At 48.3% G+C, this 27,440-nt stretch overlaps 2 protein-coding genes across 6 annotated transcripts in view; one reads left to right on the top strand and one right to left on the bottom strand.

The window, feature by feature from the left end:
* NRAP (nebulin related anchoring protein) overlaps positions 1–14,404 on the top strand; it is a 69,486-nt gene extending 55,082 nt beyond the window's left edge. For all 5 annotated transcript variants that reach the window (XM_046653492.1, XM_046653490.1, XM_046653491.1 and 2 more), the window contains 7 exons: positions 5,193–5,297; positions 6,109–6,207; positions 7,517–7,621; positions 10,977–11,084; positions 12,352–12,663; positions 13,445–13,576; positions 14,143–14,404. In XM_046653492.1, coding sequence (XP_046509448.1) covers positions 5,193–5,297; positions 6,109–6,207; positions 7,517–7,621; positions 10,977–11,084; positions 12,352–12,663; positions 13,445–13,576; positions 14,143–14,247 — 966 coding nt within the window. In that variant the 3' untranslated portion in view covers positions 14,248–14,404. The remainder of the gene's footprint in view (positions 1–5,192; positions 5,298–6,108; positions 6,208–7,516; positions 7,622–10,976; positions 11,085–12,351; positions 12,664–13,444; positions 13,577–14,142) is intronic.
* The window catches only part of HABP2 (hyaluronan binding protein 2), a 34,405-nt gene continuing 20,603 nt past the window's right edge, over positions 13,639–27,440 (bottom strand). The window contains exons 4-13 of the mRNA XM_046653494.1: positions 26,986–27,093; positions 25,678–25,794; positions 24,590–24,709; positions 23,933–24,104; positions 22,644–22,741; positions 21,274–21,529; positions 20,027–20,169; positions 19,157–19,291; positions 17,663–17,808; positions 13,639–15,022 (exon numbers count right to left, since the gene is read on the bottom strand). Coding sequence (XP_046509450.1) covers positions 14,858–15,022; positions 17,663–17,808; positions 19,157–19,291; positions 20,027–20,169; positions 21,274–21,529; positions 22,644–22,741; positions 23,933–24,104; positions 24,590–24,709; positions 25,678–25,794; positions 26,986–27,093 — 1,460 coding nt within the window. The 3' untranslated portion in view covers positions 13,639–14,857. The remainder of the gene's footprint in view (positions 15,023–17,662; positions 17,809–19,156; positions 19,292–20,026; positions 20,170–21,273; positions 21,530–22,643; positions 22,742–23,932; positions 24,105–24,589; positions 24,710–25,677; positions 25,795–26,985; positions 27,094–27,440) is intronic.

Raw genomic sequence — 27,440 nt, 5'->3', positions numbered from 1 at the left:
GACTTGCTTGGTCTGTGTCATCTAGGTTGGAATCATGAAAGCAATCATTCAGCAAACACTTAGGGAGCACCTGCTGTGTACCAGGCACCATTCCAGGCTCTGAGGATACAGCAGTCAACAAAAGAGTCAAAGAACTCCTGTGCTCATGGAGCTTCCGTTATATGGGAGGGAGATAAAATATGAAAAGTACTATGTCAGAGGGTGATAGATGCTGTGGAGACAAACACAGCAAGGTGTGGGCTAGGAGGGTGTGGCTGTGGGTGTCCCTGCACACGTACACTTTAAAATAGGGCCTGGCTGGTTCTCCTTGAAAAGGTGGCCTTTGAGCAAAGACCAAAGGAGATGAGGGAAGGGGACAGAGCATTCCTCAGCGTATTTGAGGCAGAAGGCAGCAAGTGGGCGAGTGAGGAGCACGTGGTCAGGGATGGGGTCCGAGAGAGAACAGAGGCTGGACTGTGCACAGCAGGGTGATGGTGATGACAGGAGAGAGTAATTTAACCTTGGCTGACACTTACTGACTGCTTGCCATTACGTCACCCATGCTACAGCACTATGAGGTGGGGACAGTTGTCACTCCTGTTTTACAGATGAGGTCACGTGGGAGGGGCCAAGGCAGGACTGGCTCCAGAATCCACACTCTTAACCATCCTGCTCTCCAGGAGGGAGCTCAGAGTGGGGGATTCGTGCTTCCTACAGCGCAGCTGTAGACACCAATACCCAGAAAGGGGAGGTCCTTTCCCAAGCAAGGGTACCAAGCAGGTTGATGGGTAGCACTAGCCCCTCCCACATCACAGTGGAAGGTTCTAGAGTCAGTTCCTTTGGAGTCAGTCCCATGCCCCTTTCAAGCATCAGTTTCATGAGCTGGGACACAGTAACGATGATAATGTGGTGGTGGAGCACTTACAGAGCATTTAGTGAGCACCGTGTGGCAAGCACTGCACCCCGCAGGCTTGCATGCATAATCTCTCTAGGTCCCACAGCATCCCCGCTCTCATCTTAGAGCATAACCCATGGGACTGTTTCACATTAACCCTAATCATCCATATCAGGGTTTCTCCACCCTGGCGCCTTTGACATTTTGTGCTGGATAATTCTTTGTTGTAGGGCCTGTGCTGTGCATTGCAGCATCCCTGGCCTCCACCCCCTAGATGTCAATAGCACCCCCCTCAGTGTGACAATCAAAAATGTCATCAAATATTGCCAAATGTACCTGGGGGACAAAATTGCACCCACTTGTGAACCCATTTCTGCCAACCCTTTTGATTCTGGTTGCCTTGAGGGCAATGACTGCTCTTGGTTTAGTTATAAGGCACAGGCAGAATAGTATAAACACATAATTGATGATTAATTATGATACAATGATTTAATGATCATCTTATTATTAATCATGATTTGTTGGAACTTCAGTATTGCGTTGTTCAACGGATAGAGTGTGGACCAGGATGAGTTCATCAGGCCCCACACAAGGGGTATGGTTACTGAAGCGCCAGCCCAAATTCCACTTAGAAAGGCATTCTACTTGCTAGGAGGCCATCCTGTGGCCCCCAAGATTAGCTCATAGCATGACTCTGGTGTCCAACCAGGGACCCTCTTGTCAATGGCCTGTTTCTGCGGAGAAGAGAAACCTTCTAGGGCAGGACAAGCCTCTGAGGAAGATACAGAGGCCACCAGGGAGAGGCGAGGGGGGCCGAGCTGGGAGCCTAAAGATGTAGGAAGCCCAGCTTTGTCACTTACTGGCTGTGTGTCCTTGAGTAGTCACTTTGCTTTTTAGGCTCCCATCTCTCGGTCAAAAAGGCAAAGAGGTTCAATTTGATCAGTGACTTCAGATTTTGGGATTCATAGGTAAATGTTTTTTAAGTGGTGGCATCAACATGTCAGATTTTTACTTTACTAAGTAAGGAAAAAGAAAAAAACCCTACCTCATGCTACCATTTATGTCACTGTTATTTCTGAAAAGAAAGGATATTTTAACACTAAAAAATGTAGGAACAAAAATCTAAAAAGAGGAGTTCTTCCTAAGACATGGTGGTTGGCATTCTTAGACTGACATTTTATGAAATAGGATCTGTATTAAAATTTTGAAGGCTGAGAAATTATTGCTTAATTTTTTAAATGACCATATTATGTGGCATGAATTATTTTTTAAACTTCACGTTTGTTAATTTGAGGGGTTGGATTCTAAGATGCTGTGAACAGTAGACCCCACAGTGCCAACTGGGTCTGAGGCTTCAGTTTTCTTGCAAAATCCAATTTCATGCAGTCATGTCCTGTGGAGAAGGAGACAAAGACTCCGCATGAGATCGCTCAGTACAGCAGAGTCCGGGCGAGGACCAGGAGCCCCCAGTCCTCTCCTGCCCTCTCTTGCCCAGACCAGAAAGAAAGCTGAGGATCGAGCCAGAGGGAGTCAAGGTTGCTCACCCGTGGGGTGAAGGTCCTCAAAGCCTGGTTGTGCAAGTCATGCAGCTGAGCCGCACACCGTGCCCAGACAGTCTCCACCCTGCGTGGGTGCTGGTTCAGCCACCTCTTCAGTCCTTTTTGAGTCTGCCATTCTGTGCTCCCCTCCCTGATCTCGCCTAGGGTTGTAGGGAGCCCTGGACTGTCAAGGGGACCACACTGACCCCGCCCTTTACAGCTGCATGACCTCAGGTAGACTCCTTAAGCTCTCTGGGCTTCAGTTTCCCCATCAGAAATAACAGCAACAACAGTAACAATAGCTGAAATGTTAAATAATAAGCTAATAATAATAGTAAGCTAAAGTGCTTATTCTGGGCCAGGCATTTGTTTAAATATTTTGCATGCACTATCTCATTTAGTATCTAGGTAGGTACTGGTGTTACTCTCATTTTTACAGATGCGGGAACTAAAGCACCTGTAATCTTAGGTAACTTGCCCTGGGTCACAAGCAGGCAGGGAAATGACTTGCTCAAGACCATGCAGCTCTAAGAGGCAAAGCAGGGCTCTCTGACTCCCAGCTCGGTGCTCTTTGGCTCCCCCAAGTGGCTGGATTAGGAAACCAGGTGGTCTGGCTCCTGAGTGTTCTCTTAAAGACTACAGTGTGGCATGCCCAGAGGACAGCAGCTGTGGCTCCTCTGAGAATCTGAACGATCATTTGAACCCCAAAATTGTTCTGTCGATGGGAACAAGAACCCTCCTTTGCAGGATGGTGTGTGGACTGCGTGAGATCCTGAGTCTAAAACCAACCACACCCTATGCGAGATCGTGATTAAAAGGATTCTTATTAACGTGACAAGTGTACCCCTTCTCCCCGCCACCTCTGGGGTGCAGCTGTTTACATCGTTCCTGTTGGAAATCAGGGACCGAAACCTGCAGCTCGTGTGTTTGCAACACAGTGCTCCAAAATGAGGGTCCGGGAAACCCCGTGTGTGTGAATCTGAAGGTGGCTTCCAGGCCTTAATATGTGCAAGGGGAAATAGCGAGACTGCGGTTTGGGGAAGCCACATTCAGCTGGGCAGCATGAGAACGTCACCTTATCTTAGAATCCTTCTTCGAAACCATCTTTGGGTAGCGCTCCTTCTCGACTCTTCTCCTCTCCCCTTCTCTTTTATCGTGAAGTCTGGGGCAGGCGTGTTGTTTTTAGGGTCTGTGTGGCTAGTCAAAGCTGGGCTGGGAGCTGCCATATCAAGAGACAGCCCATTTATAAGAGAGTCGGAGGCGCAGTCAGATCTTTGGGGAACCTGCATCTTGCTTTCTGACTTACCTGCGATTGTACTGTGCAGCTCAACAAAAGGCGAGTTGAAAGAGCGCCCCCCACTTCATCTCGCTTATGAAAGGAGCAAGGCCCGGCTGTGAAGAGGCCCTGTAGGATTATTCTCTCCAACTTAGAAATTTATCCAATTTTCTCTGTTCTTTATCAGAGTGGAAGGAAGGCAAAAGCTTTGCCGGTGTAGACTGAAAGATCGCGGTGTAAAAAGCAGTCTGACTGACATGGGGTTTTGAAACCTGCTCCTGCACCTGAGTGATGTCTCCCTTCGCCAGTTGGAAGGCAGAGTCGAATTTGCACAGGGGCATTAACCAGCAGACAGTAGATCAGAAACGGGCCCTCTTTGAGGCCAGCTGTGAGGAACGCTGTGAATGCTGAAATGAAAGAAAACTAAAAAGGCTGAAAGGCTGATTTCTGGAGTGATATTTTGCGTGACAGCAGAGCTTATATCTAAATTAGAGAAATGCTATCAACTTCGTTTAGATCCAAATTTTAGATTTCCTTCGAGGGTCTTTTTCCACCTTTAAAAATACCTAATTTCTCTAAAGAGAAGAAAAGCATTCAGGCGATTGCCTCATTGTCAGGAGCAGTGGGCAGTTAGAGGAGTAATAATAAGATTGAGGGTTCTGGGAGATGTCTAATCAGACCCATTGTCTTAAAGCACCATTTCTTATTTTCTACCCAAAATGATGCTGTAATTTTAATCTTCTGAACCCTTAAAATGAAAAAACTGGATAAGCCTTAGCGCATGCCATGTAAGCAAATCGTGAGTAACAGTGGGAGGAGGGGGTAAACTGAGGCACCGGAAGATTAACGTGGCTCACACACTATTAGTTGGTTCTATCTACGTTTCTTCCAGTCTTTAGACTCCTGCTATAGTTGTCCCCCCACCCGCCACTACCACGAGGAACAAAACTAAATCTAATGTTTCGAGTGGCGTTGCCCTCTGAGTACTCTCAGGTGTTTTCCTGAGAACAGAGGGGTTGCTATGACCTTAGGCATCACAGAGAGAAACTGAGTCACATTTTGGTAAAGTGGTTTGCTCCGAGTCCCAGCAGGTTTGATCCGGAGCTCAAAGCCCTTTTCTCAACAGAAAGTGTGTCAAACATTTTTATTTAGGCAGGTGGTCAATGACCTCACTGGCAGAATGAAACCGAACAGTTGAGCGTGTATCTCAGCTCTTGCTGTAAGTGATCATTCGGGTAGGTCATTCCCTTCTGCTTTGACTCCTGCCAGTTCACTGGGGGGGCCTTCTTGCATCTTAGGCATGATCCATTATTTAATTCCTGGTGGAATGCACAAATTCAAACAGTTTGACTTAATGACATGCAGAACGTGCTCCGAATGAAGCTGTTGAAATGTTGTGAGGAAGCGTTAATCACGAATGCTGTTACAAATCAAGGATCTTCTTGAAATGCTCCAACAGTCTCAGACACTCTGCTGATAAAAGCTGATGCTTTTCTTCCTGCAGTTGTGCTACAAGTCGGACCTAATGGGCATGAAGGGGACAGGATGGCTGGCGCTGAGATCCCCACAGATAGAGAGTGCGAGGAAGGCTGGGGAGCTCATCAGTGAGGTACCATCACCCTGACTCTACCATAAATGCAGCCTAGCATTTATTTCCTCCTGAAGAGGCAATCTGTTTATGGCTGGAGAGCCCAAGAGGGCCCCATGGCCACTGGACTCCCAGTGTTTTTCTGGGGCCATTTGCAACCACATCCCAAAATGGAACAAGAATTCTCTTAAAATGAATTCACTCGCTGGAGAGTTAAAGGCATGTTCCAAATTGGGCAATGAAAGATGGTTGATGCTTTAGAAGGTTCTCAGTGGATTCATTATATACAATTATGATCTAACCTGGCCCGTTATTTTCATGGTGGGGTGCAGAATTTGCCACCCACCTACTGCGTTTACTGAGAGGGTCCAATGTCCAGGGGTTATCTGATTTCAGATGGTGTTAAAAGTTGCACAGGTGGTTACATTAACTGAACTCTCCACTGTGTTGATGACCTGGGGATTCTTGCCTGAGATCCCCTCAAGGGTGGCACCACCGTCTTCAGTTTCTTCATAAGAGAACTTACTTGGGCAGGTCCGAGCAGGGCCACACTGGTGCTGAATCCTGCCCTCCACTGAATTCCTTTATTGTGATGAGTTATAGTATTTTGCAGCCTCTTATTTTCAAGAGAGTAAATACCTGTAAAATGTTCCTTGTCATAGAGGCGACTTGGATCTCCTCCGTATCCTTGTGAGGTGCTCACCACAAAGAGAGACTTGTTTTCCAATGATGTCATTGGTGTATTTGGTCCTGAGCAGGTGGGAAGAAGCTGCATCCAGAAAAATGCATGATGTTTGACGGTTTCTTGGGAATGTCTGTCTTCCCCTTGCAGACCAAATACCGTAAAAAACCAGACAGCATCAAGTTCACCACGGTGGTTGACTCTCCAGACCTGGTCCATGCCAAGAACAGCTACATGCACTGCAATGAGGTGGGTGTTTTCTTATCAGTCATCCCAGGTGCACAGTAGTGGGTAGTGCCACTCAGTGGTCAGTGCTTAAGACACCAGCTCTGGATAGATGTGAGTGCAAACCTTCTGTTACCTGGGTGATCTTGGGCCAGCCACTTAATCTCTTCTAACCTCCATTTCCTTAGTTGAAAGGAGGGTAATGATAGCAACCATTTCATAAGAATAAATGAATTAAATGAGGATTAAGTAAATTAAAGTACATGAAGCTTTTAGCAAGTATCTGGAACACAGTAAGCCCTCAGTAAATGCCCCTTATTGTGGTTTGATTCATAGTCCTAACAATAATAACACTATTATCGATGATCCTTACCAAGCACTAGATCAGATACGTCTTAATTGTTGCTAGATGGTAATGGAAGTAAAAGTTTAACATGACGCAGTTGGAAAAAAGAGAGAAAGACCAGCTACATTAAAAGCTGCTTTCTGCTTTTACTCTCTGTATGATTTAGCCCCGTTTTCTCTCTCCTGTATGTGTTTTGAAGAATAGGAAGTTAAATATTTTTTCTCCAAAATTGTCCAGGGATTCAATTCTCCACACTCAGTGACGAAGCTGCCCCATCCTCACATAGAGTCCAAATGTTGTACTGACCAGTTTGCGTTGGCAGAGCCCAAAATGAATTTGGGAAAAGATAGAAATATTAAATATTATATTTCCCTCTCTAAAAATAGATGAGACTCAAACATTTCCTAAAATTATTTGCAATTCTTAACTCGCAGCTCTAAAAGTAGAAACTAAGATAAAGCTTGAGTTTTAAAATTGTATCTTCCTGGGACCCAGATGCACTATGAAAACTTTAATTTTCTGAAGACATATTAAGGCATTTTATAATAAAAAGATTAAGTACCTGTTGTGTCTTCTTATTACTATTAATGTTAAACAACAAAGGTATTGAGGCATCGTGTTACTAGTAAAAAGCTTGTCTGGTGCTCAGTTGTGCAAATTCTCTGAAATATCCTTGCAGCTTATACTGTTTATAAAACACACAGGTAAAGCCAACCAGCATGCTGGTTTGTGGCCCGTTTGGAGCAGATCTCAATGGATATTTTAAACAGGCTCTATTTAAAACCAGCCAGCCCCGCCTGACCCTGGCCACATGGGCCCCCTCCATCAGACGGAGGGTTCTGGAAGGATGCTCTCCATGTGCAGCGTTAGGTTCTGCTCCCACGGTGGGCTCTCAGGTGGGAGGGGCAGGAGGGGAGTGGGCCTGCTTTCCCCTATGACGTCAGCAAGTGCTGTCCTGCGTTTCCTATGAGCCTGTCTTCCCCGCAGCGCCTGTACCGGTTGGGGGATGCGGAAGCCCTGCACAGGTTCACCGTGATCCCCGACCACCCTGACTTCGCCAGAGCCCGCCTCAACGCGCTGCACCTGAGCGATGTAAGTGACCCGCTGGTTCCTGTCGTGTGCGCCTGTTTCTGTGAAATTGTCTGTGCCCAAACTGGATTTGATTTGTTAAAAAAAAAAAAAAATCCTAGGAAGGAGGACTTGGAACAGAAAGAGTGGGACTGAGAGTGGGACCAACTGCATGTGTGACTTTGAGTCACTTTCCTCGCTGGGCCTCAGTTTCCTCAGCTGTCGAATGGGGAAAGAGCTGTGCTAACTGACACCTGTGGCTCCTTCCAGCTCTCACAGTCTGATTCTGGGCCTGGTTTCAAAGACCTCAGTTGTGTGCCAAGTTCCCGTCAGGGGAGTGGTCCCCTGGCCCTGCAGGTGTAGACACCGGCTCTACCTGCTGCCTGGACGCGTCGCCTTGGCCCTTCAGAGAAGTGGAACTTTGGAGACGGAGTGGCACGTTCTCACTCTGCAGTTTGCAAAGATGCTGCAATTGTAGCCCATCGGGTCCCAACACAATTGGCTCCTTTGTGCGTGGGCCTGTGGCCTCCTCCACTTTAGTTTCCCTCAGATGTGTGCCCTTTGCGTGCATAACCAAGATGCTGTTTCCTAAACCCAGGCTTGTTGTTAGCAGGGGTTGGAGGCCCCTGGTTGTAATAGAATAGGCGGCCGCTCTGCCAGCAACGCTGTGATCCTGGGATAACAGGTAGCGAGGCGGTGGAATCAAAAGACGTTGTCAGATCCGAATTACACAGGCTGAGTGTGTCGGCCTAGGGCAGTGCGGGGCCTCCCAGAGTCTGGCCATTCTTCCCTCCCTGGCCTGGCCATTGTGTCCTGGGGCTCCGTGCAGATCAGCAGCTGCTACTGTTCACCCCAGAGGTGGCTGCCTCGCAGGGGTTGGCAAGAGGCGCCTTCTAGTTAGCGTGTGTATTAGTTTGTTGCGTTTGTAAAGCCCTGTGGGATCCCACGCAGTGAATGCGATGGTGCTTTGTAAATATGAGTTATTATGACCATTTGATGCTTTTGAGGGATGCGCGAGGGATAATTTTAGAACAGCAGCTCTGGTGGGCTGACCTCCATCTGGGGAAGCAGGACCTCCCCCTCAGCAGAGTTTGGACAAAACATCCATCTCATTAACGCTTCAAGGATGGGGGAAGGCAAAGCCTCCATCTGAGGAACTATTGGAGGCCCCTAGCCCTGGAAACTGGGATAAAGCTTCTGGTCCATTTGGGGCCCAGCTTAAGGAGGACAGCCACCCCAGGTTGGTGACAGAAGCATCTTTCCTCTCACAAGGGACAGCAGTCTGTAGAGTCTCGGAGCTGAAATTAGCTGCCAGGGCATGCGGATATGGAGAACTCATGAACCTCTTTTGAAAGAGCACTTCTTCGGGGGCGTGTGGAATACGCACAATTGGATCAAGTGCTCTGTGAGGAGGATGTGGAGGGAAAGTGACCTTCCTGGGCAAAGAAAGCCATTGAGATGTGTAAGGCAGCCGAAATAACTAAAAATCAAATGACTCTAATGTGTGAGGATGAGGACAAAACTGTGCCCACTGTGATAAAGAAGAGGAACGCCCAGGGTTCCGAATCAAAGAGCCTACGGAATCTAAAGGCTCCCAGTGGCAAGGCAAAAACCTCAACCGAATAAAAAAACTCAGGGAGGAAGTGATGACAATCAAGCAAATAGTACACAGGGAGAAGTTACTAGGAGGAAGGGAGTCAGCACCTTGGGGAGAAGCCCAATTGGGGCCATGCTCTCTGGTTGACCCCCCAGTTATTGAGATGCGGAAGCTGGGGTGCATTGGACACCAAAGTGGGGTGGCATTGGAGTTGGACATTGTGTGAAGTTTGGTGTCTTACCCAGCCCAGATCCAGTGTGGAGGCTCTTATTAGGGAGGCGCTGACAGTCCCCTTGCCAGGGACTGATAAAGGTTTAATTCTATTTGTTTCTCTAATGTTTGTGGGGCCACTGTAACAGGGAGCATAATGCAAAAGACGATAGTTGGTCTGCCATTTTCTGAATGCCCCTTCCCTTCTATATATCTCTCAGTCCTGCCTGCTAAACTCGATAGCGAGCCAGCAAATCTAATCGCTGGGGCCCTGTTTCAGATCCAGCTGTTAGGTGATTACCCTAGTGATGATTGGTTCTGTATTTCTAGGCCCTTGAACACGGTAGGTCTTTGGCTCATGGTTTGAGGTATTGGATGTTGAAGTTCAAGGTGACAATGAAGGTGAAGGTGATGATAGACAGCACTACGTGAAAATGATGAGATCCACCATGCTTGGCCCAGGCACTTTGCGGTCCCCTCTAGTTGCACGCCCAGCTGTGGAGTGGGTGAGGCACTGTGCTTGGGATCTGCCACTCTTCCTTTGCTCAATGCTCCCGTCTGCTATAGAACGGAGCCTCAGCCTTGACCTCTATTTCCAAGTGACAAAAGTAAGGTTCTTAAGGGCCCCTGATCTCCTGCGGCTCACGGAATGAGTGAGTGACCGACACAGTCTGGGGCTGTCACTTTGTCCTCTGCTGGTGATGGGCCTCACCTGCTGTCTCCCTTCTGTGTGGCTGAATAAAGGACAGCCCTCCACTGGGACCTCCAGATGACTCCTTTCATGGAGCCATTCCCTTATCTTGAAAAATAATATTAGCTACATGAAGGCACGGGAGATTTTGATGCCTCTCTTGGTGATGTGGGCCTACCTGGGGACTCCGAGGGTGTGATTACAGACTCCCGGAGGATGTGTGAGAACAACTTGAAAAGGGGAAAAATGAAAGAGGAAGATGTGAAAGGCACGGGTCAGAAACTCAGTCAGGTTCTTGGCAATGAGTTTCATTCAGGTGAAGGCCCTTCCCTCAGGGCAGGCACCAGGAGAGCAGACGGGAGGCAGCCTGCTTCATAGCGATGGTGCCATGTGGCATCAGAGGCAGCCGAGGGGCCCCCAGGAAGTCACTGGAGCTAACGAACACCTGGGAGCCGAGACCTGAGGAACAGTACTTTGAGCGTGTAGGAAGAAACAAGGTTCTTGAACTTTGAGTTCTGGTGTCTCGAAGCTGTGAACCTGAGGCACTGAAAATGAATGCAGCGACAGGAAGGAGTGGGGTGAGGGCCTCTGATACCATGGGGTGTAGCGAATGAGCCAGACCCACAGACTCCAAGACCCCCAAGAGCAGGGCCTGATGCTCAGGTTGAGGGCTTAGAGCTGAATCCCTTCATGGCCAGCGCCCCCAATCCAAGAGCTGGGGAGGTCCTCAGGATGGACATGGGGCCATGGGCTCTGCCATTCCAGGCACCAATAAGGCAGGAGGCACGTGTTCTGGAACTGCTCCTACTGAGAACCAACAACATGCCAGACATGGAGTTACTCACTCCCTGCTCACTCCTTTCCTTCTCTCCCTCATCTAGAAAGTCTACAGAAACTCTTGGGAACAGACCCGGGCTGGCGGCTATGACTTCAGGCTGGACGCCATCCCGTTCCAGACTGCCCGGGCGTCCAGGGATATCGCCAGTGACGTAAGACCTCGTGCTCTTTCTCTCCCTCTGTCACTGATAGGTTTTGCTCTGGTTTTCCCAGTTCTATTGAAAGATAAACTACCAGGAACCAAAACTGTTTAGTTTTTAAATAGTGTTTAGTATTTAAAGTGATAGAAAAAGACATTATTTTCTAGAATCTTAGCCAGAAATTTGGAATTGGGGAAGGTTGTATTCCCACTCCCTGTCTTTCAAGAGAGGCGCTCTTAAAAGTCGAGGCACATGTACCTAGAAGTCAGTGAACATGTAATTGATTTGTTGATACACAATCAAGGGACTTCTTTTAGCTGAAGTGCGGTGTGACAGGGTAGAAACAGATTAGATTTTTCTCCTTGATTGACTCGAGTTCAAATCCTGGCTTGATCATTTATGCATTGGCTCTGTGGTCTTGGGCAAGTTGCTTAAATTCTCTGAACTCAAATTTCTATATCTATGAAATAGGGATCTAATACTTGTCTCCTAGGATTAATGTAGGAATGAAAACAAAATGATTTACCGTGTCACACACATAGCAGGTCTTCCAAACATGGCAGCTGTGATTATTGAGGAGGAAGGTATCATGGACTAGCTATGTGATCATTCATGAACGGCTTGTTCTTGGTGCACAATGAGATAAGTGCGGAAATCAAGAGAAAGCTTTTAGAAACATAATAGCAATTAGACATTATAACATCCAAGCACGTGACTGGTGGACTCATCTGGTTGAGCAGGATGAAGGCTGCTTGGGGTGTTATCAAATGCATGTGGTACCATACATACTACTCACATACAATGGGGCCACATGTTGGACTTAGATGGATTGGAAATTTATAAACAAAGTGAATCCAGTCCTTCACTATAGATGGTTTGAGGAGCACTGGACTGGGTCCCTGAAAGCTGGAAAGAATCAAAGGAAGAGAGACTACTGAGAGAATGGGCCCACTTCTCTTCCTGTTGGATTATTGATTACAGCAGCAATAGTACCGGTAGCCACCACTCAGTGGGCATGAACCTGTGCCAGACGTGAAGCTCAGCCCCCATCTCGTTGAATCCTCTCACTGTTCCATGGGGTGGAGGCTCGTTCTCCCATTTTGTTAGGTGGGGAAACTGAGGTTCAGAGAGACTTAGTAACTGGCCCGACACCACACAGCTAGAAGGTAGCAGGAGACACAGATCCCTACTTGAATCCAAAGCTGTGCCCTTAAACCACTGTTGAACATCCTGTGGACTGGCGCCACCTGTGACCCATCTCTGCTTCTCTGACCTGCAGTTCCGGTACAAAGAGGCCTTCCTCCGGGACCGGGGCCTGCAGATCGGGTACCGCAGCATCAATGACGACCCGAGGATGAAGCATTTCCTCAGTGTCGGCAGACTCCAGAGTGACAATGAGTACAAGAAGGACTTTGCCAAGAGTCGGTCCCAGTTCCACAGCCGCCCAGACCAGCCCAGCTTCCTCCAGGCCAAGAGGAGCCAGCAGCTGGCCAGCGACGTGAACTACAGGCAGCCACTGCCCCAGCCCACCTGTGACCCAGAGCAACTGGGCCTGAAGCACGCACGGAAGGCCCACCAGCTTCAGAGTGATGTGAGCTGCCCCCACCTGCCTGGCCGAGGCCGTTCCTCTGGTCCTTCCTAAGAGATGGCTGCAATCCCACATTCCATCTTACCTCTGGGAGGAGCCAGGCTGAGAGAGAATCCAGGACACCTAACACTTTAGTGCCAGAAGGAATCAGAATAATTGCAATTTATGGAGTCCTTATTGTGGGCCTGGCTCTCTGCCAAATGCTTTTCAAGCGCTGTGCCACATAGCTCTCACAACAACCCCGTTACTGCCCCATTTTACAGATGAGGAACCTGAGGCTTAGAGAGGTTAAGTGACTTCCTCAGGATCACACAGCCAATGAGTGGCAGACCAGGGATGTGAACCCCATTTGATTTGATGTGAGAGCCCACATTCTGGATTACTATGCCATACACTCTCCCAGGGATCTTTGTAGCTCCCTAACCCAGCCCTTGAACTTTCTCTGGGAGGAAACTGAAGCCCAGAGAAGGAAAATCACGTCTCTAAGGACACAGAGCAAGTTAAGGGAGGAGCTTGGACTTGAACCATGTCTCCCCACCCTCTGCCCCCATTTTAGCTCCCATCATTGATGGAAAGATGCAAGGGATAGTGACATGCTGGCCCAGCTCACAGCACATTGGGTCCTCAAGGCCAGGGAGCTCTTACTTAAGATGAGTTAGCTCCCCTTGTCCTGGCTTTGCTGACAATGACATAGTCTCCATCTCACAGTGGCCTTTTTAAGCTTATCCGCTCTGTGGCCAAACCCTGCTGACGTATTTCTCTTCCTCCCCTCCTTCCCCCAAAGGTCAAGTACAAATCAGACTTGAACCTGACCAGAGGTATTGGCTGGACACCTCCTGGCTCCTACAAAGTGGAAATGGCCCGGCGGGCTGCGGAACTGGCCAACGCGAGGGGCCTGGGTCTCCAGGGGGCTTACGTGAGTAGCAAGCTGCAAACCCAGCCCGGTTGGCAAGGCCGTGGGGAAAGGCAAACTGATTGTTTCTTTTCAAACTTTATTTCTGGCCAAAGGTCAGCTGGCTCTAAAGAAGTGTGAAATGCAACTCGAGCAAGGCGCCTAATTTCCTGGGTCTGAGATGACCAGGCGATGACCCCCGGGTTAAATTCCTGCAGGGTTTTCTGTGAAGTCACAGCCATTAGTTGTGCGGAGACAAGCCTACCAGGGCTACAGCAATCCCAGGCCACAGCAGCACAGGCCGTGCTGACTGCTTGCTCGTTCCGTTCGCGGAAAGGGTCAGGGACTTGCTGTCTACAACAGTCTGGGTTTTGAACCCCACTTTGTTCAGAAGAAAGACACCACATCTGAACGAGACATTGGCTTTGCTTCTTTCTCATTCTTGCCTTGAGGATCTTTTTTCTTGGAGGAGGGAAAAGGAAGGGGAGGACGAACATCTGAAATGCTCCCGGGGCATCTTAGACAGCTTGTCCTGTGGGAGAGGGCGGGAGCTTCATTTTAACTTGGGGACGTGTGTTTGATTTCTGCAGGGGGGGCCAGAGGCTGTGGAGACTGGAGAGAATCAGAGCGGGGATGTGAACCCGGACGCCGCTGAGATTCTGCACGTCAAAAGGAGGAGGGCTCTGCTGTTGTGAGTGAGCGGCGTCCACCCGGAATTCTTGAGAGAGAAGCTGCAGAGGAAATTTGCACGCCAGACATGCTTACCTGCCTTCAGTTTGGACGAGCTGTAAAAATGGCGCACTAGCCCATCCCCTGATCTGCCTTTATTAAAATAACACCTCTCTGAAAGCAGATGGAGAATGTTGTATTTTTGGTCCTCTATCTAATACTGAGAAGTGGGTGGCTGGTTCTGTTGCGTACCTTGGGTGTCTGGGAGGAGGAATAAAGATGTAAAGTGAGTCCCACCCAAGCTGGGCGTTCTGAAATCCTGCATTTACAAATGTCCAAGGTGAAGGCAGTCTGTGAACACTGATTTTTCTAGAAGGTACACTTGTTGGAAGGGAAGCAAACATAATATATTTTGGGTTGATTCTACCGTTTCTTGGGTTACCCAGGAGGGAGCCTGATGAAATGGTGGAAATGCTGGTCCAGGACGCCCCAGGCTGGGCAGCTGTTTTCTCTCCTTAGAGCATGGACACTCCGCTGCATGGCCTCCTGGGGGCTCCAAGGGTGTCCTTTGCTGCCCGCGAGGCCTCGCCTTGTCTGGGTGCTGTGGAACACGAGCTCTGAGGTTCGGAAGACATCTTAGAAACTAGCCTCCCTTTGCATGGTGGCTTTGATCCAATTCAGGAATTTGCTAACTTGAGTGTAGACCCCTGGCTTCTTCCCACATTCCAGGCCCCAGCTCACTATCCCATAGACATAGTAGGTGCCGTTCTTCTCACAGGTCAGAGGGCCTCCAGAGTCACCCTAAGGCAAAAGGACATATGAGTTCAGCTTTGAGAATCAGAACACATTCGGAGGCACCCCCCACCTTCTGTGAGGCGATGCTAGGGGTGGTGGGGTGAACTCGTGGCCAGCTGCAATGGGCTTCTCTGGAAAGCAGTGACAGGCTCTTCCTATGCCTCACGTGACACAAAGCTCTGGAGGGAGAGAAGCGAATACCAACCCACATCCCTGAGTCAGGGAGGGCTTGGCAGAGAAGCCACAGGGCCGGGGTCACAGCACCGTGGTCCCACCCCCACCTCCTGACTCTTAGTGAGGACTCAGCCACACAGGTATTATTTCTGTGAGTTCTTAGGAGCCCTCGACTTCTTGTTCTGGCAGGGACCTGGGGGGGTGGGTGGGGTGCCCTATTTGGATGGAGCTCTCCCGGAACCCGCAGGGCGCACACAGGTGGGGAGGATGGGGCTCAGAGGCTGCGTGGCCTACATGTTCAACATGGTGTATGGGGTTAGGTGTTCTGGGTTCCAAGCTGGACCTCGGTTTCTCACACTCTAAACTGTGCATAGCAACAGAGCCCACCCCGACCCCAGGGTTCTTGTGAGGATTAATGTTTGAAAGTACGTGGAACGGTTCCTGGTTCAGATTAAGCCCCCAGTTAAAGTGGTGAGGAGGGCGATGGTGAGGAGGCGAGCAAGAGGGTGGGAGCTCTCAAACACACTGCAGTTTACGCTCTACAACGGATCGATTTTTAATGAATTCTCTCTTTTAATCTTAGCCACGACCTTATGGTCTTTTGGATACGTTATTTCCATTTTATAGGTTAGGCACCTGAGATGGGAGAATTATCCTGCTGCAATGGACTGATTGTTTTTGTTCCCCCAAAACTCCTATGTTGAAGCCTAATCCCCATGTAATAGTATCAGGAGGTGGGGCCCTCTGGAAGTGATCAGGCCATGAGGGTGGAGCCCTCACGTGTGGGATTTGTGCCCTTATAAAAGGACCTTAGAGGGGCTGGCCCCGTGGCCGAGTGGCTAAGTTCGCGCGCTCCGCTGCAGGCGGCCCAGTGTTTCGTCGGTTCGAATCCTGGGCGCGGACATGGCACTGCTCGTCAGACCACGCTGAGGCAGCGTCCCACATGCCACAACTAGAGGAACCCACAACGAAGAATACACAACTATGTACCGGGGGGCTTTGGGGAGAAAAAGGAAAAAAAAAATAAAATCTTTAAAAGGACCTTAGAGAGCTAGCTCTCTCCCTCCACCATGTGAGCACACGAGAAGTCTGCAGTCTGCAACCCAGAAGAGGGTCTCGGCAGACCTTGGCCATGCCGGCACCCTGATCTCGGGATTCCAGCCTCCAGAACTGCGAGAAGTAAATTTCTGTTGTTTAAGACACCTAGTCTGCAGTAACTGGTTATAGCAACCCGAGCAGACTAAGCCACTAGGTTTAGACTAGCCTCACTAAGTAAAGGACAGAACCAGGTTTCAAACCCACGACTGTCTGTTTCCAAAGCCTACAGGTGCAGCCCTTGCAATACCCAGGCAACTGAACGGTCTGTTTTCTCTCTCCTCTTCCAGAGGCTTAGGCAAGTCACACCCATCTGCCCATAGCCCTCCTTTGAGTCGGTGGACGTCTGTGGCCCCTCAGGAAGGAACGGAGGATCACAGTAGAGCCACAAACCCTGGAGAGAGTGACTGTGATTTCCCTTCCCTAAGTGGGCTCAAGGCTCACAGATCATTTTTGGGTTCCTTTGTAGGAGGAACTAGGATTTGAATGTGTCCGTGAGGGGCTTCCTGGACAGTCACGTGCTTTGAGAGGACAAGAGGCAGAAAATTCCAAATTTAGCTGTCCCCGGGAGTCGAGGAAGGACAGCTTCCTGTGTGATGGGGCCCCTACAGAGAGAGGGACTATGGGGAGTGTGCTTTGACTTGGGCCCAGGGCCAGAGGTCACTTCAGCATCGGTAGATGGAGCCACCACCATCTCCCTCTCCAGCAGACTCTGAGTCACCACAGGCCTCAGCAGCTTGGGGGCCCAAAGGTCCTGGACTGGGGGGAACGTCAGACAGGCCCTAGGATGGCCGTGGCCACAGAGGAGCCACTCAGCCACTTAGTTTGCTGGAGCTAAATGTCTCTCTCTCTCTCTCTCACACACACACACAATTAAATCCTAATGATAAGTTAATATTATGGTGAATTCTCTGGGCCTCTCATCTTTCTCCTCGTAGTCACTGGTCTTTTGGACAGTTCCCTGCTTATTGGGACTTTCAGACATGCTGCCCGGCACTGAGGCCAGAAGTACCCTCTTCACATTTAAACACAGTGGAGCAAATTGCTGCTCTGCTACTTACCACCCAGGGGCTACAGGCCAAGATAATTCCTCTAAGCATCTGTAAAGTGGTGATAATGACATCCCCTTCACCAGAGTATTGTGAGAATTAAATTAGCCAATGACCCCAAAGTGACTGCTGTGGTTATTATGCTGAGGCATCCTGGATTGATGTGGATTCAGATCTGCCAGAGGACAGATGTGTCCACCTGTGCCTTAGCTTTATGGCAGGTGGGCCTCTGAAACTGCCTCCCAGCCCAGGGCTCTAAGGGGCCTCTGTGCCCAGTGTGAGATCCTGCCAGCCTCTCCTCCTCCCAGTGCCATTCGGAATCTCTGACCTGGCAGGAGTCTTGCCCAGGCTTCTGAAGGTTTCCTGCACAAATCATACTGTCATCGATCATGTGGTTGTAGAGTCGGCGGGAGTTGCACAACGTATTGGCGATTAGCTTGACTTTGGCATCCAGGAGCTGGCGGGACCCTTCCCCTGGGAGACAGAGAAAAGAGGTGGCCTCTGTGGGGACCAGGATGGCACCTGTCCCACCAGAAGCCAGCAGTGGTAAAAAAAAAGGGCTTCCAGCTTGAGTTCAGGCAAGAAGGAGTTTGCCAGGAGATGGGCAGAGAGGCCGCATCTTCCAAGGTTAGGAAATTCCTTCCAAGCTCTTTGTGTTAAGCCTTTACCACGCCTTTACAGACCTTTAGTGCTGCGCTTATCACAATACAGCAGAGTCATTTATTCCCTGCTCCGGCTCCCCAACTACACTGTGAGGTTGGAAGGGCAGGCCTGGTGTCTTAAACCCATCTTTAATTTCCCATGCCTGGCAGAGGGCTAGTGTGGAGTTGATTCTTGATGGTTGATCTTCTAGATTACCTGCTTCCCAGAGCAGACATCTCATCCCCTAAAGAACCTCTATTCTGCTCAATCCATTCTGGTCGGCATGGTGATGTTGAAAGGTTTAGATGGACTACAATGAAGATAGCTACAAAAAGCATTTTCTGGTTAACCCTAAATCCAGAAACCTTCTTTCCCAAAGTCTTGTGACAAATTTGTATATTACATTTCACTTTCTTCATGAATACAGGCCTATTTAAAGTGACTCGTGCTTTCCCATGATTAAGGACAAGATCTGGGGGGAAGAGAAATCTACTTTAAGTATTTGAGGAAGACTTGAAACACACTTCTGAATTTCATATATTAGAGCATATAATCTTTTAGTACCATGAGGAAAGCAACCCTTTGGTTACTTTCTTAGAAAAGACCAAATCCTAGAGACAAATCCATAGCTTGATTTAACAAAATTTTATAGGATGCTGGCTATGTGGGGAGCCCTGACCAAGGCACTGTGGGAGAGACAAAGATGAGCAAGACTGACTCCCACCATCCAGGGGCTGACTTAATGAACATCTCTAGAGAATTCTCTCATCTCCTATTGTCATGATTCCAAAGATAGGGGGTAAGTATGGTTATTGGGGAACAAAAACTCAGCTGTCCAAGTGACAAAGCCAAGAATCTAACGCAAGTCTGTCTGACTCCAAATCCACCTTCATTCTAATCTACCTATGGGAAGAGAATGGTCTCCATGGATACAGGACCAATGCTTGATGAAAGTCAAGGATCTAGGGGTGGGGGCCAGGGACAGACATGGAGTTCAGGGAAGACTTCTTGGAGGTGATGAGATTTAACTAGAGTCTGAGAGATGAGGTGATCTCTTTCTCTTGATAGTCCTTTTTCAATATAACACTGATTTCAAGTTCAGAAGGGCAGTTGAGTTTGACCCTTTCTTCTCTGGTTGATGTAGCTCACCTGTCTCCGGAAAATGCGTGGCCACACTCACCTGTTTCTGTAACACCCCAGCCAGAGATGTGACACTCAGTCCCAGAGGGAAAGGGGTCATCGGGCAGACATACAGTCTTCACGTATTTGGACTCCAGGGCGCAGTGACCATCCACTGGCTTTAACTTGAGCAAAGCTGGGTAGAGAGAGAAAGGTAATGACTTCCTCTCTGTCAAAGAAGCATTAGCTTCAACTTGACTGGAAGGTGGTCATAGCAAAGCCTCAGTCCCAATGTCTAAAAAACTTCTTCCTCGGTCATTCCATTCTTGTAACTTCTGCCTGAGGAGGAGTAACCCTTCGGGCTGAGAGTAATATCAAGAAATAATAGTTGAGTTTGAAATAATTTCTAATTTACTTTTTAAAAATAAGCTTTAAGGGAGAAACAAAGATATTGAGGAAGGAGAGAGAGTGAGAGGTCTGTGAAGAGAGAAACAGAGCAGCAAGCAGCTGAAGTACAGTATTGCCCGCCGGGTGCCAGATGTGCATGGGGACACATTCGCTCATGTCACTTGACACCCAGGAAGCTAACAGTTGGACATCAGTGTTCCCTCTTATGGTAGAGGGAGCTGAGGCTTAGAGAGGTAAAACTGGCTAGTCAGTGGGGGAGCTGGGATTCAAGGCTGAGCTCTTTCCACAACACAACATTCCTAGCATCTCTTCCTCTCAATTTAAGAGCTTGTGCACGTGTATCAACAACCCTAATGCAAACTTTTAAGAACTATAAAGCTCTGGAATAAATTCTCTGCCTTACAGCATCTGTGAGGGACCAAAAAGATAAGAGCACCTTCTAGAACCAAACTTCAGCTTTCCATCAGTAGAGAAATCCACCCAGGACAAGACCCATGGGCGGTCCATGATAGAAGAGACTTGCCAATATCATTGTGAGGAATCTCATCTCTTTCGTTATAGTGGCTGTACTTGAATATCTTCTCCACTCCAAAGCTCTGCTCATGGGATTCTGTCTTCTTCAGGTCCTGGTCCCCTAGCACCACTTTTAGATGCCTGGTTTTTATGCTGCAAGGGAAAGTAGGATGATCAGGAAGAAGCCCTGGGACTTGAGAGACTGGAGCCAAGCCCTGGTTCGCTCCTGGTGAGCTATGTGACGTTTGACAAATGACCCAACCATCTGCAGCCTTGGCATCCTCATCTGTAATCATCATCTTGCTCACAGAACTTTGCTGTGTGGTCCAAATAAGATAATGTGAGAAAACTGCTTTGTTAATGGAATAGTCTCCAAATTTAAGCTATAACTTGTATCCTGCATTTCCTGAGAGACCTCTCATTCCCCCCAGACTTTGCTAAAGAGCAGCCAATTAATGTCATGAACAAATATTCTTGGGAGATGCTAATGTTTGCATGTTCAGCCTCTCTTGAGGAACACCTCCTAGAATCCCAGAAGAAATTGTTTAATAACAAAGTGGGACTAGAATACCTTCAAGGCCATCTTCAAAACCTGGGCTACCTGGGACCAGCCCCGACTATGAACTTAGGGAACTCGGGAAGGTGGTGATTCTTCAGGCTCCCCAGAGATGCTGGCTTCTCTGAGGCACACAGGAGTCATGACACCTGGCCTAGGAGGCTCGTTGGTGATGGCATCAGATGGGAGCATGTTATTTTTCTCTATTCAGGGCAGGGCTGGAGAGGTTCAGGAAGCAGGTAGATATAGGTTTGCAGCCGACTTGTCCACTTACTTCCCACATGATGTTAGGCAAAGTGCTAAACCTTCCAAGACTCAGGGTCCTCATTTATGAAATGAGAATAACAATCAGCTCGATCTGTCCCTGTGCCAATAATTCCTGAACATTTGCTCCATACGAAGATCTCAGCTAGGCATGAGGGTTACTACAGTTAATAAAAGATCAAAATCTATGTCTTCCCTCGGCTGGTCTTCCAGGGGATAGTTTTAAGGATTGAATGTCATCATAGTTGTGATGCACATGCTAAGCATGCTAGACATGGCAGCTCTTTTCCTTCTGGTTTCAAGGAGCCACTCTTTTGCTCTTGGAGCTAGATCAGCCCAGATCCTGCCAGAGTCACCAAGATGCTGCTCAGATGGGAAGGAGAAAACAGCCCTATAAACCCAAGTCTCCCTGGCCTCTGCTTCCAGCAGGCACCTACTCAGTGCAGTGGGCGGCAGTGAGCACCCAGCAGGGGTGGATCAGCGCTCCCCCACAGTAGTGGCCCTGGGGCATGGAGACGGTCTGCCGCAACAAGGTCTGCAGGGACGCCTGCCACGGGTGCTTGCCCGCCGTGCTCTTAAAGCCCCCATAGATCCTCTTGGCCTTCCTCCCTGCTGTCTCGGTCCTCCCACACGAGCCGAACTGTGAGAACGTGGTCAGGGGCTCTGTGGGGTCTTCCTTGGGGCCGGCAACGTCTGTGAGACACAAGAAAGACACATCACACTGCTTGCTCTCCCTCTAGATCCTCAGAAAGACCTGGTAAGAAGTATGACTGAGTCCAGCAGCTTCGCAAGTGTCCAGAGCTAAGAGTGCATCCAGGGTGGGCATATAGCAGGTGCACAATTAGTATTTGTTGAATACGTTAATTAATACACCAGTCTATAGAATTAACAATGAAGATGATGTTTTTCCTTCTTATTTCAAAACGTATCACACACACACACACACACAAAAGACATGTGTGTAATAGATAAATCCATCACTGGGTACGTACTTGACTATTCATTAATGCACATGTATATTTTGGAGGTTTTTTCAGTGTATAGGGGAGCATATCTAGAGGAAGTAGAGTGAGAGATATAAGATATTTACACAGATAACTATCATACAAAGGAGAGAACAATAAGTGTTGCACTGAGTAGTACCCATTCCATTCCATGGGGTTTTCAAGGAGGGAGAGATTATACTTCACTTGGTAGATCATGGAGGACTTCCTGGAGGAGGGATGACTTGAGATAGTTCTCAAAGAAGGGTTGGCTATGGACAAGAGCAGATATGGGATGGAGTATTATAGACAGAGATGACCATAAGAGCAAAGGGACAGAAGTGAAACTGTCCAGGGAGGTAATCCCATTGATCAGGGTGGGAGGGTGCATTGTTCTAGACATGGGTAGAGAGGTGGGCCAGGGTTGCCTGGCAGAAAGACTGTGAGGCTGGAATTCAGTCCATGTTGCGTCCTGAGAAGCTATGGAGGCCAAGCCAATATTTTATCACCATTGTACACTGAAGGCCTGGCATAGTGTCTGGCACACGGCAAGCAATCAATAAATATTTGCTGATGCACTAACTGGGAGTCAGGAAACATCAGTTTACAGTCGGCCCACTGGCCTGAGTTTACAAAGGTATCCAAGCCTGCTCAGCATCCCGAGAGGGGAGCAGAGGATCAGGCAGTTGGGTTGCCAATGGGATGGCGATTGGTAGAGCAAGGGTGGTGGGAGGACGAGGGTGGGAGAGATGGATGCCAGGAACATCTGTCTATGGATCTGCAACCTCCCCACTACCCGGGCCTCCAGACAGCCATGGTCTTACCTAAGGCTGAGCAGGCTGAGATATCACAGTATTCCCATTTCACTTTCCCATGGTTTGCTTTAATGAAACACCAGGGCTTTTTGTCTCCATCGGGGTTTCTAAAATAAAAAAACAAAATAACCCAGGTCAAGGCTTGGTGAACACACAGGACCTCATTAAAGGACCTTTGCATAAAAGAGTACCAAGTTCTTGCCCTCCCCCTGGGACCGCATTCCATTCCCTTCCTCCAACAGGTGAGCAAACTCTGGCATATAAGGATGGGCACAGTTTTTTGGTAAAGCCTTAACTTCCAGAGGAGAATCCCAATGACCAGGAAGTAGTTCACAAGCCTTATACCAGATCCATGGGACATATCAAATTGTTTGCAGGAAAGGAAATGAGATTCCTGTTGAAGATCCTTATTTGTCAAGAAAGTAAAATGACCATAGAAACATGGTGAGAGTAGGGCTCCCCTGCCCAAATTTCCAAATTCCACGCTTGGGAATTCTCTGAGCAAGGCCGCCATGGGGTCACCCTGAAGACAGCTCCTTGATGGGAACAGCTCAAGATGGGTGAAAGTGGAAGGTAACTTGTGTTTTGTGCAAGGAAATCCTCTTGTTTAGTGGAATCAGTTTAAAGGCATACCAAAAAAAATCCCTGCCCCTTGATTGCAGATAATGTATGTCCTTGGCCTTGTTTAGACATTGGGAGGAAGCCAACAGAATGGTCTGGAGGCAGCAGAAGGGGAAGAAGGTAATTAGTCATCCCCAGGAATAGAAGTGGCATTATCCTTACTTGCGAAAACCTGAACATCCTTGTAGCAGAGACTACGATGCTCATAGACATTCCCTTTTCTCCTCTGCGTTTCTCTCTTGAAGTTATGTGGGTCTATGTGAGACTTTTTTTGGCCAATGAAATATGTTTGTAGAGATGATGTGTGACTTCTAGGTTGAGGCAGTAAAAAGCTCACACTCCATTTTCCAGTCTCTCTCTTCCCTTCTTGGGTATTTGAGCAACTTTGTGGAGCTAAGAATCTCCCCTAGTCCCCACCCTACATGACACATGTATCATTAGTGAGAAAGAAACTTTGATGTATTCAAGCCACTGTGATTAGGGGGTTGTTTGTTACAGCAGCATACCCTAACCTATCCTGAGTAGGAAAACCTCCCTAGAAAGAAAGCTGATGAGGTCAGTGCTCCATTCCAAAGTTTCTCAGCTGGCCCAGGAAAACTAGGAGGAGGGGAATGGACAAATAAACCCTGACACTGACAAGCAGTCAAGACTGAGCACAGGAAGAAGATAAGTTTTACCTGCAGAAGTTGTGCTCCCCAATCCCATGGACCTCAGCATTCTCCATAAACATGTTGTAATTCTCCTGCAAGAGGAGGTGGGAGTTCCAGTAAAGGCATAAGTGCTGGTTGACTGTCCTACTCATTTTCCCTCGGTAAGAGTAGCCATCACCAACATAGCAGTCATCAGAACCTCGGAGAGAACAGGCAGGGATGTGAGAACTGAGAGCAAATGGCATGCTGCTCCCGAAGAGGACTTGGCAGGTGTATCAAGTGGTGAGAGGATTGGGCCTGAATATTGATCACCCTGAGATTTCACCACAACGTCCCAGAAGGAAGGTGACTTGAATGTTCCACATTCAACCCAGTTTAAAAACATGAACTATTGTGGTTGTGGCGGGTGCTTTAATTGTGGCTCACACAAGAACGGGTGGCATGGGTTGAGGCCCAGGGATGCCCAGGTGTGTTTGATTTGCCTGCACTGCATCCAAGTTTATTCCTTTCTTTACACGGAGCCAGACAAACCCTATGCCCGTAGGTCAGAAGGCTGAGGCAATAGTAGAGTTTGGAAATCTTGACTTGAACCTCATTCTGGCAACAAAACTCAGAGAGACAAGGATTACAGAGGCCTCACTTACAGCCCTGAGTTTCTGATGAAGTGGTGGTTGAGACCCCTACCTATTTCACAGAGTCTCCCCTGGAACCCATCGGGACAGGTACAGATAAACTTGGATCTCCGCCTATGCCGGGAGCAGGTGCCACCATTTTGGCAAGGATTTGGCTTGCACACAGGAACCACTGTGAACACAGGAAGTGAGGCCAGGAAGGCTCTTCAGAAGCAGTTGCAGCTACATCTGAGATGACGAGGAGATATGGGTGGGACTCTTCTGGTGTCCATCCTTTCACAAAAGATGGGTCACCAAAGGGGAAAGACAGACTCACTGACGCTCTAGTAAATATACACACAAACCTTAAGAACATAAATAAGCATGAATGAAGCAATATGATGGCGGCCATGCAAAAAAGAGTATATTGTCATGCGTAGCTTAACAACAGGGATACATTGTGAGAAATGCATCATTAGGCCATTTTGTCATTGTGCAAACATTATTGAGTATGTTTACACCAACTTAGATAGGATAGCCTACTATACACCTAGGTTCTATGGAACTAACCTTATGGGGCCACCATCATACACGGAGTCCATCGTCAACTGAAATGTCGTTATGTGGTGCATGACTGTATAAGTAGATGGGTCACTCAGGAAGGAATAACAAGAGGCATAGCCTTAGCAGGAATTTGGGGGCCTGTCTGAGCTAGAGTGAAGCTCGGTTCTGTCCCTTGATAGCTGTGTGACCGTGAACAAGTTAGTTAACCTCTCTGAACTTCAGTTTCTTCATCTGTAAAACTCTTCCTTGCAGTGTTTTTGGGAGAATTTGAGAGAGAAAATAAATTTCTTGGGACAATGCCTGACTCATAGCAGTGACTTAATATAGATTTATTATCCTACATGGCCCATTCCAGGAATAGACCAGGGCTTACTTCCTGGAGGAAGTGGGTTTCAAGATGCTTCTTTCTGGATGGGAAGGGACACAGATCAGGACTCTCTAGAGATGATGAATCTTAAATAGTCCTAGTTAAAAGGGCCATCTTGGATGCCACTAAAACATCGGATGTATCCAGACTGCCACACAGTAGGACGCAGACACCTCAGGCACAAGCCAGGACAGAGAGAGCCTAGCACAGAAGGGGCCTCCAGCACTTACCTGTGGAGCAGTCTTGACCCGTGTAAGGGTATCTGCAGGCACAGTGGTAGTAGGGAGGACTCTGAGTAATGAGACATTCACCTCTGCCACAGGAGTTGTTCTTGCACTTGCTTTGCACTGTAGGAGATCCATAGAGAAGTAGGGCCAAAGTACAGGACATTATTTGGGGATACCTGTACACTACAACGTTTGGGGGCGGGGCTGGCTGAGAGGGTTTGTGCCCTTGTCCATGGTCCTGAAACACCATGCTACCTCCTAGACAAGGCTTTTCTCTTATCCTTGGGTCATGGATGATTGCTTCCCAGTTCCTTCCAGCGCTTACAGTCTTTATTATTGCATCTTTATAAAAGTTTTAATAATTTTTACACCTTCAACAAACAAATAGAGCTGCAATTTGAGTTTCTCCATTTCACAGCTGATTTTATATTTCATTTACAGTTTTGTCATTCTTCCAAGAAAGTGAGGGACGAACCTGGATACTATGCTTGTGCCTGATATCCCAGATCACCCTGAGATATTTATTGAAGGACGTGTAGGATTGAAAATGGAAGGAATAAATGAAGAGGACACAGAGGAAAGAAGTCAACTGTAAAAACCTATATAAAGACCCTCACTGCTTCCCCCACTCCAGTTAAATGGTTGCTAGGTGGAGCAGAATCCAGGTTCTATCTAGGGGTGCAATTAGCCCATAGAGCTCTATTCCTGATGCGTTATTACATAGCCTCATGTTATGCCCACAAGAGGTCACTAAAGGAAGGCACAGCTTTATCAGAATCTCTGAGCGAGGATGGCAGGAAGAAAGAACATGGAGCCAGGAGTCAGGCACCAGGGCTCTAATTTCTGTTCTTCTCCTAACTAGCTGCGTGACCATGAGTGAGTCCCCTGAACTCTCTGGGTTCCCTTTCTCTAACTGGGTTGGTTGGGCCTTTTGTACCCTGTGATCCTTCCTGCTCTCTCATTTGAGAACAATATTTCTCTGTTGTAGTCAGTCTAAACACTCTAAACAACAACAACAAAAGTCTTGAGTTTGTAATACATCTTGGTTAGAATCCATCTTTTTTCTCCTCTTAGCCTCAATGTTCTCATCTGTAGAATGGACATACTAGCCCTATCTAACATGTGGGGGTGAGGATTCAGTGGGATGCTGCCTGTGACCATGCTGAGGAATCCATTATGCATGATTCAACATGTGTGGTTACAATCCTTTCCATGGGACCCCTCAGCCCTTCCTTACTCCCTAGAGTTGGAGGAGGGACAGCCTCTTGTTCAGCTCGGAGGGCGGAGTGAATCCAGTGAAGGTGCACTCACCGTTCTGACACCTGTTTCCAGAGAAGGGTGCTGGGCAGCTGCACGTGAAGGTGTTCCCATTGACGAGGCAGTCCCCACCATGTTCACAGGGGTTGGACAGGCATGGATCTAAGACATGTGGACAGAGGTCAATGTTTGCAATGAACAGCAGATGAGAAGCCCCCTCTTGCTCATTGAATTTCAGTGTCCTGCCCAAATGAGGAAGTAATCACATAGCCAGTGATTGGGGAAAGGGAGCTACATGCATTGCCTCTAAAGAGCAAGGAAGACTGCAGTCACATGGCCAGAGAGAGGGATTCAGGTTAGCAAGAGGACAGGCGGGAAAGAATTGTGGCTGCCTCTCCTCGGCCTGGCTTTGGACGGGGCCTTTCTCATTGAGAAACTCCTCTTTTCCATCATCAGTGTTTTTCTCCTCCCAGTCTCACTGGGAGTGCCACAGGGTCTGTCTCTGATGC

The sequence above is a fragment of the Equus quagga genome, chromosome 2 (genome assembly GCF_021613505.1).
Source record: "Equus quagga isolate Etosha38 chromosome 2, UCLA_HA_Equagga_1.0, whole genome shotgun sequence".
In the NCBI taxonomy this organism is placed as follows: Eukaryota; Metazoa; Chordata; class Mammalia; order Perissodactyla; family Equidae; genus Equus; species Equus quagga.
The sequence above is the reverse complement of the archived record's forward strand: the minus strand, read 5'-3'. Positions and strand labels throughout refer to the sequence as shown.